Here is a 12,828-nt window from a genome sequence, read left to right on the forward strand (position 1 = left end):
TATGGGTCTTTTATTATAGTTTTGCATTTCAGTTTCATTTTAGGTTGTATTATATATGGACCAATTTTGGACCTATTTTTCATATATATATTATTCAAAATTATATAATAAATATGAATTTATATTTATGTGTGCGAGGCATCTTACCAGTTGCTCTTCCATGTGTGTCTGACGTGCGGGTCGTGTATGTTGTGCTTGTCGGCCTGCTCATCCAGGAAGTCAAACATGTACTTGATAGCAAGAGGAAGGGCACTTCCTCTGTGTGCTGTGCTGAAGATGGTCTCAAAGAGGTCATCCACAAACTTCTGTAGAGTGCCCTGAGGAACCAAAAAGAAATGGAGAATTGGGTTAATTTTCATCCATCCATCCCATTCACTCTGTCCTACGCTTTATTTAAATGACACTGGTGTTACCAGCATTACAGAGGCAGGCCATATATGTGTCTCCATCCTGCATGGACCTGATATTTAGCAATGACATGAGCTGCTGTGTTCCTCAGAACAGCTATCTGTGTTTCTGAAAGTATTTGTGGGCCACATGTCAGTAATCCCACCGATGAAACCAAAGTTCCTGAATCAAGCTCTTTGATAGTGAAAGTGTTACTTTGAAGTTCACCTTTAATAAAACGTAACGGAAGCAATTCTGCCTAAGCTGCTTTGTGCAGATGGATTAACGTCCACCCCGCACCATTGACCCTAATTTGATTTAATGGTGGTGAATCTAAGGAGGAGAGAAGATGACAGAATCTAATCCACTTGTAATGAAAGAACTGATAGGAAGCACGGAAGAGAGAGAGAGGAAAGTATCAAAAAGCGCCGCCCGTATCTCGCAGCCAGCACCGGCTTCGCATCCGGATGAGGTGTGCACAAGGCACAGCACACAAAATCCTATTTCCGTTTGAGCAGACGGGAAGAAGAAAAAAATCCCTTTAGCTTACAATCACAACAATAATTCTACTGTGTCCCAGATCCCTCACAGCTTATCTTTTCCCTATGAAGATGAAAATACATATTTCTCACTCGCGTCCTGTATCAACGCGGCGACAGCTGCAGGAGGCTGGCAAAAGGGATGACTGCGATGGTTCTGACAGGTGTCATCCTGTGTGACGTCTGACATCATCATTAGTCGCCCAGAAACCAAAGTGGCTATTTGCAACCGTTTGAAATGTACCTGGTCATTTTAGCGCACTTAAAAGCAGGCTATCAGACACAGGCAGGCAGTCAGAGAAGCATTAAACTTCAAGTGATCTCGTTCCGGACAGGTGAGGAAAGAACATTTGTGTAATTGCAAACAGAAAGAGGATGGAAAAGTGCAGAAGACAGAACGATAGAGGAAGAAAGATTAAATAAAGCCTGGCATTATGGAGGGAGATGGAAAAAGGTAAAGCTCACCCATTCTCAGAGACACTGATGGACCGAATGCAGAAAGCATCAGCACCCCAGGCAGATCACTGGTATTTATTGCAGGGGTGAAAGCCAAACAGTCAATTACTGTGCTATCACACCAATCATTTTTCACCAAGAGAGATGGTGTCTGCGATAAACTGGTTATTTCACAGAAATAATCCATCTAAAAATATGACACAGTCTGCAAGCGGAGTAGGGTAATCACCAGGGCATTTGTGCATGTGTGTGTGCACTCCTGCTTGGTTATATCAGGAACGTCAGAATCACAGACACATACAGTTCTGCAAAAAGCAGATTTCTGTGCCAGTACTTCAGTTTCCCAGCATCAGCCTTTAAGAAAACATGGACTGGGGCCTTCACATCCAAGATTACCCAAACACTAAATTACAACTATGACGCTTCTTTGTGAATCTTCCCTTTGTGGATCATCCAGTCATTTATATAAGTAATAGCACAACTGTCATCAATAAACCGCTATGTTTTGAGGTTTACGGTACAGGATGCGTTAAGTGCCAAAGTAAAATACTAAGCGTTTTGGATTTTAACAATGAGCAGTAGCAATAGTGATGCCTGCCTAATCAAACAAAGCCTTCTATTCCATTTCTTCAACTTCCTGATGTCCTTGAAGCACTATGCTTTTCTGGTAGTGAGGGATCTGTATTCAACCCAAAACAAGTGCCTGTTTACCAGCTCTGCTGATGCTGTGACATCAAGTCAGTCAGCGTGATACTAATGGAGAAAACAGACAAACCGGAGTTCGGAGCAAATAGCATAAACATGAACTGTTTGACACTGTGGCCTCAACTCCACTAACTCCACAATCTAGCCATTTGATCTCATTCTAGAAGGTTCACATGTTTTGGGAAGGATCAGATCTGTTGACAACTCTTTTTAGGGGCGTTCAACAAATTCTGACATTCAGAGAATATAAGACATGGTGGCAAAGCCTACCTTGGTGGCCAACAGCCTGGTCAAGTAGATCTCCGAGACCATCTTGCTGCCACGGTCTCCCTCCTTCTGGTCTCCATGCTCATGGTTCTTCACCAGATGCCACACCTTGACGCCGCTCTCCAGGTCAGGTGTGATCATGGGTGTGCGGGAACGCAGGCTGTCCGGACTGCCCGTGTACTTGATCATGTTTTCTGTTGGAGTGAAAAGACAAAGACCCATCAGATGGTGGTTCCTCCTCAATCTTCCTTTGCTGACAAATGTCCCGTGCAGCTGTTCAAATCTGTTCCTATCTGTACAAAACGCATTGCCTTTTGTTGTGAAGTACTCGAGATTGGAAATGAATCATTTAGAACGTATGGATGCTTAATTTTTCATCCCTTGCTCTCTTGCTTGCTTTCTCTCTGGCGAACGTGCGTGTTCGCTCCCTTTGGCAGACACAAAATCGAACAGGTGTCAGGCCAGATGAAATATTCATGCTTCAGCCAATAGGGAGAGATCAGCCATGACATTTAAAAAAACACAGAGCTCGATGAATGTTTACACAGTGTGAAAAAAAATTGATTGGCAAAGGCCTGATTTGATAAGATAAAAAAACAGTTCACAGTGGCAGATGCAACAGAAATCAATCTCTCTAGGGGAAAGAGACAAAGAGAGAGAAGAGTAGGAGGAACCTGATAAAGAAAGACAATAACACCTTCAGAAAAAGAAGAACAGAGAGGATGACTAACAAAAAAAGGAATGAGATTGAGCGTGTATATTTGCATTCACATCACTGGTGCTGATCTCAGTGTGGCTACGTTCACACTGCCTCAGTCTGGAGTGCCAAATAATAATTGTTCAAATATTCAAGACTTGACCAAATTCTGAGAGTGAGTTGATATATGCTGTATGAACCAAACTAGTTTTCTGTTCATTATAGAGCACTGACTGTGTGAACGTAGCCTATATTTGGTGGATATCTGATTAATAAAACTGTTGCAGCCTCAAAAAATGTCTTTCTAGGTGTTTCAAAATGTGTCTCTTGCTGAACCTGTTACAAGAACCTAAATGTCGTTTGAAGCTAATTCTGAAAGAGTGAAGTGATATATGGCATTTTCTTTCTGTCTTTTCCATCTGTCACACTCCCTCTCTCTCTTCTTTAGGCTCATTTAGAGTGCAGGAAAGTATATGGAGATGAGATGATTTTAATGGTCTATTTGATGTGTAGGGGGAGTGCTCGTAAGGCCCTGAGCTTTGATCTTGCGCTTTATCAGACCCAATCGTACGAGGGACTGATGGCGGGCGAATGACAGGGACGGATTCAGAGTCTCAGGAGGGAAGTCAAGTGCAAAGAGACTCATTTTCCCTGCTTTTACCTTTGTATGCTGCCCGACTATCTCGGCTCTCTCCACGTAATTCCGTTTGAGATTCATTCCTGCTCCCTTTTGTGAGTGGCTGAGATGCTACACATTTAACTTCTTTTACCTCCCTGTAAGATGACAAGACTATTTTTTTTAAACTCCTTTTCTGTTCTTAGTGCAGCTCAGGTGGAATGTTACCCTACCCTGCTGTAGAAACGTTAGTCAGCTGATTATTAATGTTTTATATAGTGTGCCGTACGTTTTGTTTTGGAGATATGGATGCATTTTAGAATTAGAAAAGGAATAACAAACACAAACCATATTTGCTAGCAGAGGTTCTGGAGACAGTGGAGTTGTTCACAGAGTTGTATGCGGTGACCTGCTTTGATACGAGAGCTACCACTGCATTATCAGTCACCTGCAGACAAAGAAACAAAGATTATTATGGACAATTTACGAAAACCAAATAAAATATCTACATTTCAGACTAAAAAACAGTTGTAAACAAGTATGATGTCTTCAGCTTTATGGTTACATTAAGTTAGGGTTATTGGTCTTTTATTTCTCATCCAGGTTAATGGAAAACTGCATGAGTGAAGGACAAGAAGGGATAATCTGCTTCCATTTCAATATGTTTCTTCCGGTGGGATGAACTGGGCTATTTAACTATATGCCTCAGCAACTGCTAACCACAGTAAGCCTTAGCAAGCCAAATTCAATTAACATGTCTACTCCCCAACCACACATTCCTCCATCCACATAATTTGCCATTGGATGCCTGCGGCACTTACAGGGTTAATTGAGGTGACGGTGTAGAACTAGATGATTTGGGCTCAGAACTGCATGGGGACCCAAACCACAGCAGGAGGGAGAATATAGGCTTCACAGACCATTAGGACATTATTCTTATACCCTTAACCACTTTTCTCCCTAGACAAACTCAACGTGAAGCCACCCTCGTTTACTGCCACGGCCCGTGAGGACAGCTGTCCAAACTTCAACAAAATCAAACGAATATTTCTTACACCTCTGTATAGATGAATGACTGTGTGAAAGGAGACTTCAGACAAGGGCTATATTTCCCTGAAAAGGGGCTTTTTAGAAAACAGCAGAGATTTTCTCTTTTATCTTTCCTCTGCGGGCAAGTTTACGCTTTAAGAGAGTCTCTGTGTTCCTGATAGCATTCAGAAACATCAGATATCCGAGATGGGGCTTATACAACCCCAATGTGAAGCTTCCTAAGATAACATCAAAGAATTAACGTCAGAGCCAGATGCATTTGTAGCACCTCGATTTGGAGGAAAGTATCAAAGATGACTTGAGATATACATTAGACATGCACAGAGGATCCTTTATGACAGACATATCAGACTTTAGTGCGACACTCTGCGACTTTTCATATGAGACTAAACAAGGGAATTTGGTGCTATTAGAGAGGAAGAAATGAAAGGAAGACAGTCATGAACACATATGTGGCGCAAGGACAGAAATGAAGAAACTGAAGATGGTGCAGGGTGCACAGAGGGTCTCTCTCTTCCCCCTCTTAAGCAACTCTAACAGGCTTAGGGTGTCTGATAGCTTTTTTTGTCAAGGATAGCATGCCCTCCCCGACTGAAAATGAATTAACTTCTGTCTTCATTATCTGATCTCCGATTCCAATCAACAGCTAATCCATTCTGCCGCTTGCAGCCCTGCACCCATATGCCCCCCCGTGACATTTAATTTAAGTACTGTGCAGACTCCTCTCTCTCTAAAAGCTAATTTGGAGGGCGGCTTATGGAGGAAATTATTTACAATGTAATGAAGCGCCGCCTGTCTCCTCTCCACCCTAAACTGCCCCTCCCAGCCAGACAGATATGTCTGGGGTTCTCACACTTAGAGTGTTTATTTAATTGCAGACAGACAGACTTTATTAGTCCCCTGCTAAGTCAGCATTGCCATACCTGTCCCCTGAAACTCGATGGTCCCTGTCTACCATGTTGGAGAACCGTCAGTCAGAGTAAGTTTTCTAAGTGACCTGGAAGTGCCTTTACTGCACCCTATTATAGAGGTCAACGGGGGCGTAAGAGTTCGATAGGGCTGAGATGCAATGAATGTTAACAGTGTTTATGTTTCCCTAAACTAGATAATCTAAGACACACGAACCAAAAGCAATTACCATTATAGAGTATCTTTTCTCTGCTCATCCTTTTTTGTGCTAATCACCTCATAAAGGTTCCTTGTTACATTTGAGACGAACATAAATAGAGCATTACACTTCTGAGCTTCACAAAAGACATTCATTCTGCATTCAAATCTCTTTGTTCCAGTATTAGTTACTCTGTCAGAATCTGCGCTATCATTGAAAGCCCACGCCAAAACTCACATCACACAGAGAGCCGTTTATCAAAAGTCATTAGCTAGATCATCTAACCCGGGTGTCAAGCTACAGATCCACCTACACCTGCATCCCACTGCTGTCAGATTAAATGTACTGGGACATCTGGAGATGCTGCTTTAAATAGAAACCAGCAGGTACAATGCTCATCCTTCTTCTGATTTAAGATAGATTTCAAAGGCTCAAAGCCATCTTTGTGACGGCAGATATCTTTCTGTACAACTGAAAAAGATTTCAGTCTGAAACAGCAAACAAACAACCTCTTTATCAATTTTCTCACAAGAAGCCTTGAAGTAGATGGTAGGGATGATAGAAAGAAGAAAGAATGCACCCCTTCTGAAGCATTCATGTCTTGGACCTCTGACTTTATAAAAAAACAAACTGAACACCTTATAACAAGAATGAGTTTACCTGGAAACGTGACATACACAGGATCTTACCTGGTAGTGAATCAGCATGTTGAGTCTTTTCCAGTCACCCTCAATCTTTGTCGTAACATCTTCATCCTGAAGGATGACTCGTACTACTCTGCCTTGACGCCATTCTGCAACGAGAACACAAAGTAATTGCATCCAATGTTTAATACTCAGAGTGCAGGAATTCCATTCACAAATTTTTTTGTGAATCGCTTTTTACAATATTGGTTGTTTCAAAGCAGCTTTACAGAATACACAAGTTTTAATGATATGTCATCTGGCCCCAGTGAACAAGGAATCTCGCATTAAATCACTACATTTCTTTTAATCTCTAATTAAAGATATGAACTGTTTACAGAGTGTAATAACTTGTATAGCTGTCTCTGAATATTAATTTGGGATAGGAAGTATTTCAACACAAAAACTACATCAACTTCAGCAAACCACAGCAATTCTTTTTTTTTCATTTTTGAAAGAAATATAGAAATTTTTTCAATATATTAAGCCACTTTAAGCTTCCACACTCAAGCAAACACAAAGTAATTTTTTGCACATCTTAGTCTTGTACAAAAACCTATTGTGGTGATAAATTTGCTGGTATTTATAGTATATAGTAATCTTAAAAATGGTTCTCTTTCTTCAGCCTTGAAAGAAAAAGTGGAGCTAAAAATCTGACTTTTCAAAACTTAAAAAATGAAGACATAGGAACAATAGAAGAAAAGAGGTAAGGGACAAAGTCTATACTGAGAGAGAGAAGGAGAAAGAAATGAAAACGAGAGAGAAAATAAGGGTACGTGAAGGAGCATTTGAGAAAGAGAGGAAGGAAAGGAAAGGTAAATTAATCTCTTCTGCCCTTTGTTAGAGAGCCGGGCCTTCGTGACCAGTGGATCGATGGGCGTGATTACAGCCACTGCTGAAAGCCACTTCCTTTTTCATCTGCAGTGGGTCGAGCATCCTGAGTCCAAACGGCCCTGATCGACCACGTTAAGCCTCCTGCTGAGCTTGCTCTTATTGTAGTTACTGAGCTCACTAGTGATGCACAACAAAATGCGAAGATATTCTCCCACCCTCCCCTCAGCGCCCACCAGCCGTTGTCTGCAGCCTCAGCAAAAACAGCAACATGAAACGGCAATGAGATGGGAATCAGCGCTGAATGAAATAAACATATCCCTTTGCAATGTGATGTACGGATAACATGGCCAGGAACAAGAGAGATGTCTCTCTCATTCTTTTTTTTTGGCTCCCCTCTGTTGCAAATGAATGTATGATTGGAACGCTAGAGGAGTGAGGCCTCTTCAAGCCACCTGCTGCTACCTTTCGCTCTGATCCCAACCAGAAAAACAAAACAGCAATCATAGGCAAGATGATGAAACATGTCTCTGGGTGATGAGAATAACTTCAAATCTCCAGGAGAGGCCCGACCATTGTTTTATATCTCACTACAGTACTGTCTATAAACATGCAAATGAGCCTTGATTCCAAGTGCAAACAGAAAAGTAAACAGAGAGAAGAATAGAAACTAAAAGAAAAAATAAACTGAAAGAAAAGAAAACTAGAAGAGCAAAACATGAAAAGAAAAAAGTCTAAATGAAACAGTATGACAAAACCTACAAACACAAAAAACAAAAAAAACTTAATAAAAGACTAAAAGTGAAATGAAAAGGACAGAAAAGAATTGAAAATAAATAAGACAGAAGCAATCTCTGCTGAAAACAGCAGCAGCAGGATGTAGCTGGATAGAGAATAAAGCCAAAGAGAGTTAAAATAGAGACTGAGATGGGCTGAAGTGCATTGATTTATCTGCATCACTCTCTCATTCTTTCCCTCTATCTTCCCTCCCTCCATCCCTGCCCTCAGGGGACTGTGACAGAGAGAATTAAAAACAGAGGCAAGGGACAGAAACACTCCGGTCCAATCAGTCTCAGAGGGATCGAGGAGATGGAGGCTACCTCATTCCTATTACCCATTATCTTTATCTGGCCCCCATATCAGGGCCAGAGAGTGTGCCGGGGCTCAGGAGACCCTGAGATCCGTTTACGGAATACCGAGATGCTTCCTCTCATCTGGGGATGCCCATTGCGTTATCATACAACACACTCGCACACACTCCCACAGACATCATCCAATTCTCCCCCCTAATAAAACAATAATAAAACAACATGCTTGCCCTCCGGGGCCCATAAAAGCATTTTACACAGAAGAGTCTGTCAAAGAGGGTAAAATTATTTCTTCACTTTTCATGGTTCCAATCCCTTATGGATAGACTAGTGTTAGGCTATGACTTGAGAAATATGTTATTTTTGCCAAAAAATAAAACAAAATAAAACAGATCAGTGCAGTCCAGGCTAGTGTACAGAATAAACAATCAGATTCTCATTTGTGGAAAAATAGATCTGCACAGATAAGCCTGGCTATTTTTTTCCCAGTAACTGTGAGATGTTCCCACCTGTCAATTAGGTGTGTATAAATAAACATGCAAAAAGTTTTTTTATGCATGTTTATAACAACTGTCATTAAGTGTCATTCGCTCAGTTATGTAATTTTTAATGCAAAGATGACATTGTTTGAGATGTCTTTGTTATGGGCTATGGTTAGGGGTAAGGGTAGGGGTAGGGTTAGGTCAAATAATATCATATTTGCATTAAAAATGACATAACTGAGCGAATGACACTTAATGACAGTTGTCATAAACATGCATAAAACCTTCATATTCATGACGTGTCATGTTATGATTATGAAGGTGTCATGTCAGTCTTATGCACACCCCTTCAAGTAAAGTGTTACCGATATTTTTCAAAACATCTTTTAATAACAGAATTTTCCATTTTGGAATTCTTTAAGCAAGAAAGCTTACTGTTGCCGGTTGAAGAATGTAAAACCTGGCTTACAATCCAAAAGTTACTGGCTCAAACACCAGAAAAGCCTGTTCATGTAATCAATAGTTACTGGCATGTTCTATTACCTCTGAGCAAAACTAAACCCAGAGAAGACGAATAAGACACTTAATTTGAGGGTTTTTAAGGTGGACTGTCTTTGACAATGTATTGCAAGTGGCTTTGGATAAGGTGGTATCTGGCAAGTAACAAAATGTGCAGTTTGGAGTTGGAAGGCGTATGTACAACATAACTGTAGTTCCAAAGGTATGGAGTTCAAATTCCAGAAGAGACATGGATCCTCAATGGGCATTATGTGATCGTGTAAGTCACTTAGCTTTAGGTGCATTGACCCTGCTTTATCTCATGTCTCTTTGGATAAAAAGTGTATGCCAACTGTTTTTGCTAGTGGAGTTTTTTTTAAGAATTGGGCTAATAATCCGAAGGTCAGTGGTTCGAATCCAAAAAGGGGCAATTTATGGACTTATTGGAACCTCTATCACGATTATGCCCTAGCACCCTGTTTGCTAAATTACAAATAATAGATTTTAAGTTAGGCCAATATTGATATAATAAGTACCAATCACCTTAATTTGACCCATCATTCTACAAATGTCAATGTCACTGATTCACACATTGAATCTCTTCACCAGGACAAATGAAGGGCTGATGAGGAAAACAGTTCTTAAAGGGTAAAGGCAGCTAATGTTAGCATAATGCTGGTCATACCTAGGTCCATGTCAGAGGCTTTTTGTCGGTGCGAGTAGGGGACGTTCTTGTAGATGGCATCCAAGATCTTCTCCTTCACCTGGCTGATGGAGTCACAGTTCAGCACCTTCACCTGCACCTCTGGGCTCTTCTCATTGTCTGGATGCAAGCAGTTTACCACCTACATGACAGAACAAAATTACACCAATTAGCAAACGTGTGGGAGACACATGAATATTTATGTGGCTGTAAAATGATCTTTCTGCATGATTTAAAATGTATTGAGAGTTTAAAGAATGCTAAAATGCATCCGTGTATGTGAGCCGAATAACCAATAGAAAAAAAATTATGTTAAAAGGTTTAATCAAGCCATACAGAAAGCTTGTAACATGTACAGTATATCTACTGAGGCCTGTGTTCACAACATATCTCAGAGTGGCTGTTCTAGGATCTATGCTTAACACCTAAAAGATTGTACTCTGATGGATGACAGTCATCCAGTCAAACCTTTAAGGTGTGCTACTGAATGAGTGAACGTAGTCAGCAGGTGTAACGGTGCAAACGTAAAAGCCCATTGGCCACCCTGAGGGAGCCGTCACTTCACTCACCTCAGCCTGCAAAAGTATGCAATTAACACACTAATAATCTTTGTACCTGTTAGATTCTCTGTCTCCCATGATAACTGTCATTAACGCCACCACCAGTACCATCGTCATCATCATCAGATGTAATTACATAGCTCAAGTTGGTATATAAAGGCTGCGAAAACCCTTGTTGGTATCTGTTATGATAAAATACCCACACACTGCAAAAGAGCTCATTTACTTACAGTCCAGCAGTATGCTGATTGGTCAATATAAAACAACCTCTCATGCATTATTGCGTAAAAAATGATCGATAATGTAACCGGGAAATGCCCTCCATATCTTGCCAGGGAAGGCAGAATGTGCTATTGGTAGTGGCTTGTATTGTGGCGAGTCTGAAGCCATTTAAGTGTTTTGGAAGTGAGGACAGAATGATGAAGCTGAAACGGCTCCTACAGTCATTAAATCAGTGTGGCGTTCAAAGGAATGGGTTGGATGCCAAGAGATGACACTAGTCGCCACATTCCTCCTCTTACTTTTTCTTCTCTTAGTCTCACACAGAATACAGATTACCCTCCTGACGTGCTGTACCAGTAAACAGCCCGTCCTGGCATACATGCGGCCCTGACAACACAGGCTTAGCTCATGCCTGTCACAGTGACCAGCCAAACACAACACTGCCAATCACCACAGGACAGCAGACAGGTCAAAGGTCATAACAAACCTGTGTGTTCCCTGTCAGGCGTGAAGACTGTGGGCACTGCATGCTGCGTCAACCCAAACAAATTACCTTAACCTTCTCTCTACCTCCACACCTGTCTTCTTCTGAATGCTTTCATGCTCCTTAGCCTCTTTCTCACCCATTTATCCTCGTCTTTTTCTTCATTCCTATTTTAGTTTACTCCTCTCATTCTCTATCCTTCTAAAACGGTTCCTCTTTCCTTTCTTCATCCACACTGTGGTTCAGAGCCTTACCAGAGTCTTGTAATCAATTTGCTGTCTGATGAGCTTGTCTTCACTGAGTGAGTAGCGGGCTTCTCCGGTGATAGAGTCGATGGGGCCTTTTTCCATTTGTTGCTTTATGGCACAGAATAGAGAGAAGAGGGGCTCCCCGGCACACTCCTAGACAAGGGAAAAAAAGACACTGTCACTTTCACTCTCTTAAATTTCACACCAACCACCTACAGAGAACATGGGCTGTCATTCTCATTCAGTAACAGTAATAGACATTTTGAAAGGAGCTTTACAGTTGTGGTGCTAGTGTGTCAATTTCAACTGATTCAACAATTTCACTTATATGGATTCCAGTAATAGTTAAGCTCGATCCCTGGTGGACAGATAGAGACAGAGCAAGGACCCACGGTTAAATATCGCATAAAGTGTTGCATTTTTAGCCTGGCTTAAAATTATGTACCATAATAATGTATTTACATACTTTGTACGATTACATTTACACCACAAAGCCATTAAAATAATCTCTATACATAAAGATCAAACAACAATTGGTAGACCCCCTGTTAAAGATCGCTGAGCTAGAAATTAAGCTGAAGTGCAGTGTCTCTAGCTGAATTTGGGCAAAATATGCTTGTTGAAATGAGAAATGGACAGTAAAACCAACTAGTGGTCTGGGCAGCTGGTCAAGCACTGTTCAATAATACTCAAATCAATGTGCTGTGACTACAATAATAATGTTATGGTTTCGCATGGATGAGGTCACAATAAAGTCCTTCTCTTACAGTAGAGTCCAATTTGAGCTTAAATTAATCCTGAAGCGCTCGAGTGATGTTTCGGCTTCATTCACTCAGGTCTAATCCGTTAAACCAGACTGGACTAAACAGCCTTGACTTCCAGAGTTTATTGCCTGCTTTGTACATTTCAGAATTCAGGACATTTCTGTACACTTGCGAAATTGCACATCATGTTCTGATTGCAGCAGATGTGTTTATTAAGAGATTAATGACAAGTGCTAGAGGGGACTGCGGTGGTGCTGAAGGTCACAGTGCTATATGTAGAATTGAGCAGCACCTGCTAAGCCGACTGTCTCATTATAGGAACAGAAAAACTGCTACAGTCAGCAAGACTTGGCCAACTTTCAACCCTCTTTGATTAAAGGGGTCATATGATGCGATTTCAAGTTTTCCTTTCTCTTTGGAGTGTTACAAGCTGTTCGTGA

General features: G+C 41.1%; 1 protein-coding gene across 1 annotated transcript in view; it reads right to left on the minus strand.

The window, feature by feature from the left end:
• Positions 1–12,828, minus strand: part of LOC107690636 (plexin-A4-like) — an 82,146-nt gene that overhangs the window by 9,892 nt on the left and 59,426 nt on the right. The window contains exons 20-25 of the mRNA XM_016489019.1: positions 11,631–11,777; positions 10,093–10,252; positions 6,515–6,618; positions 4,016–4,115; positions 2,358–2,548; positions 148–317 (exon numbers count right to left, since the gene is read on the minus strand). Coding sequence (XP_016344505.1) covers positions 148–317; positions 2,358–2,548; positions 4,016–4,115; positions 6,515–6,618; positions 10,093–10,252; positions 11,631–11,777 — 872 coding nt within the window. The remainder of the gene's footprint in view (positions 1–147; positions 318–2,357; positions 2,549–4,015; positions 4,116–6,514; positions 6,619–10,092; positions 10,253–11,630; positions 11,778–12,828) is intronic.

The sequence above is a fragment of the Sinocyclocheilus anshuiensis genome, unplaced genomic scaffold, assembly GCF_001515605.1.
Source record: "Sinocyclocheilus anshuiensis isolate Anshui unplaced genomic scaffold, SAMN03320099.WGS_v1.1 scaffold641, whole genome shotgun sequence".
NCBI lineage: Eukaryota > Metazoa > Chordata > Actinopteri > Cypriniformes > Cyprinidae > Sinocyclocheilus > Sinocyclocheilus anshuiensis.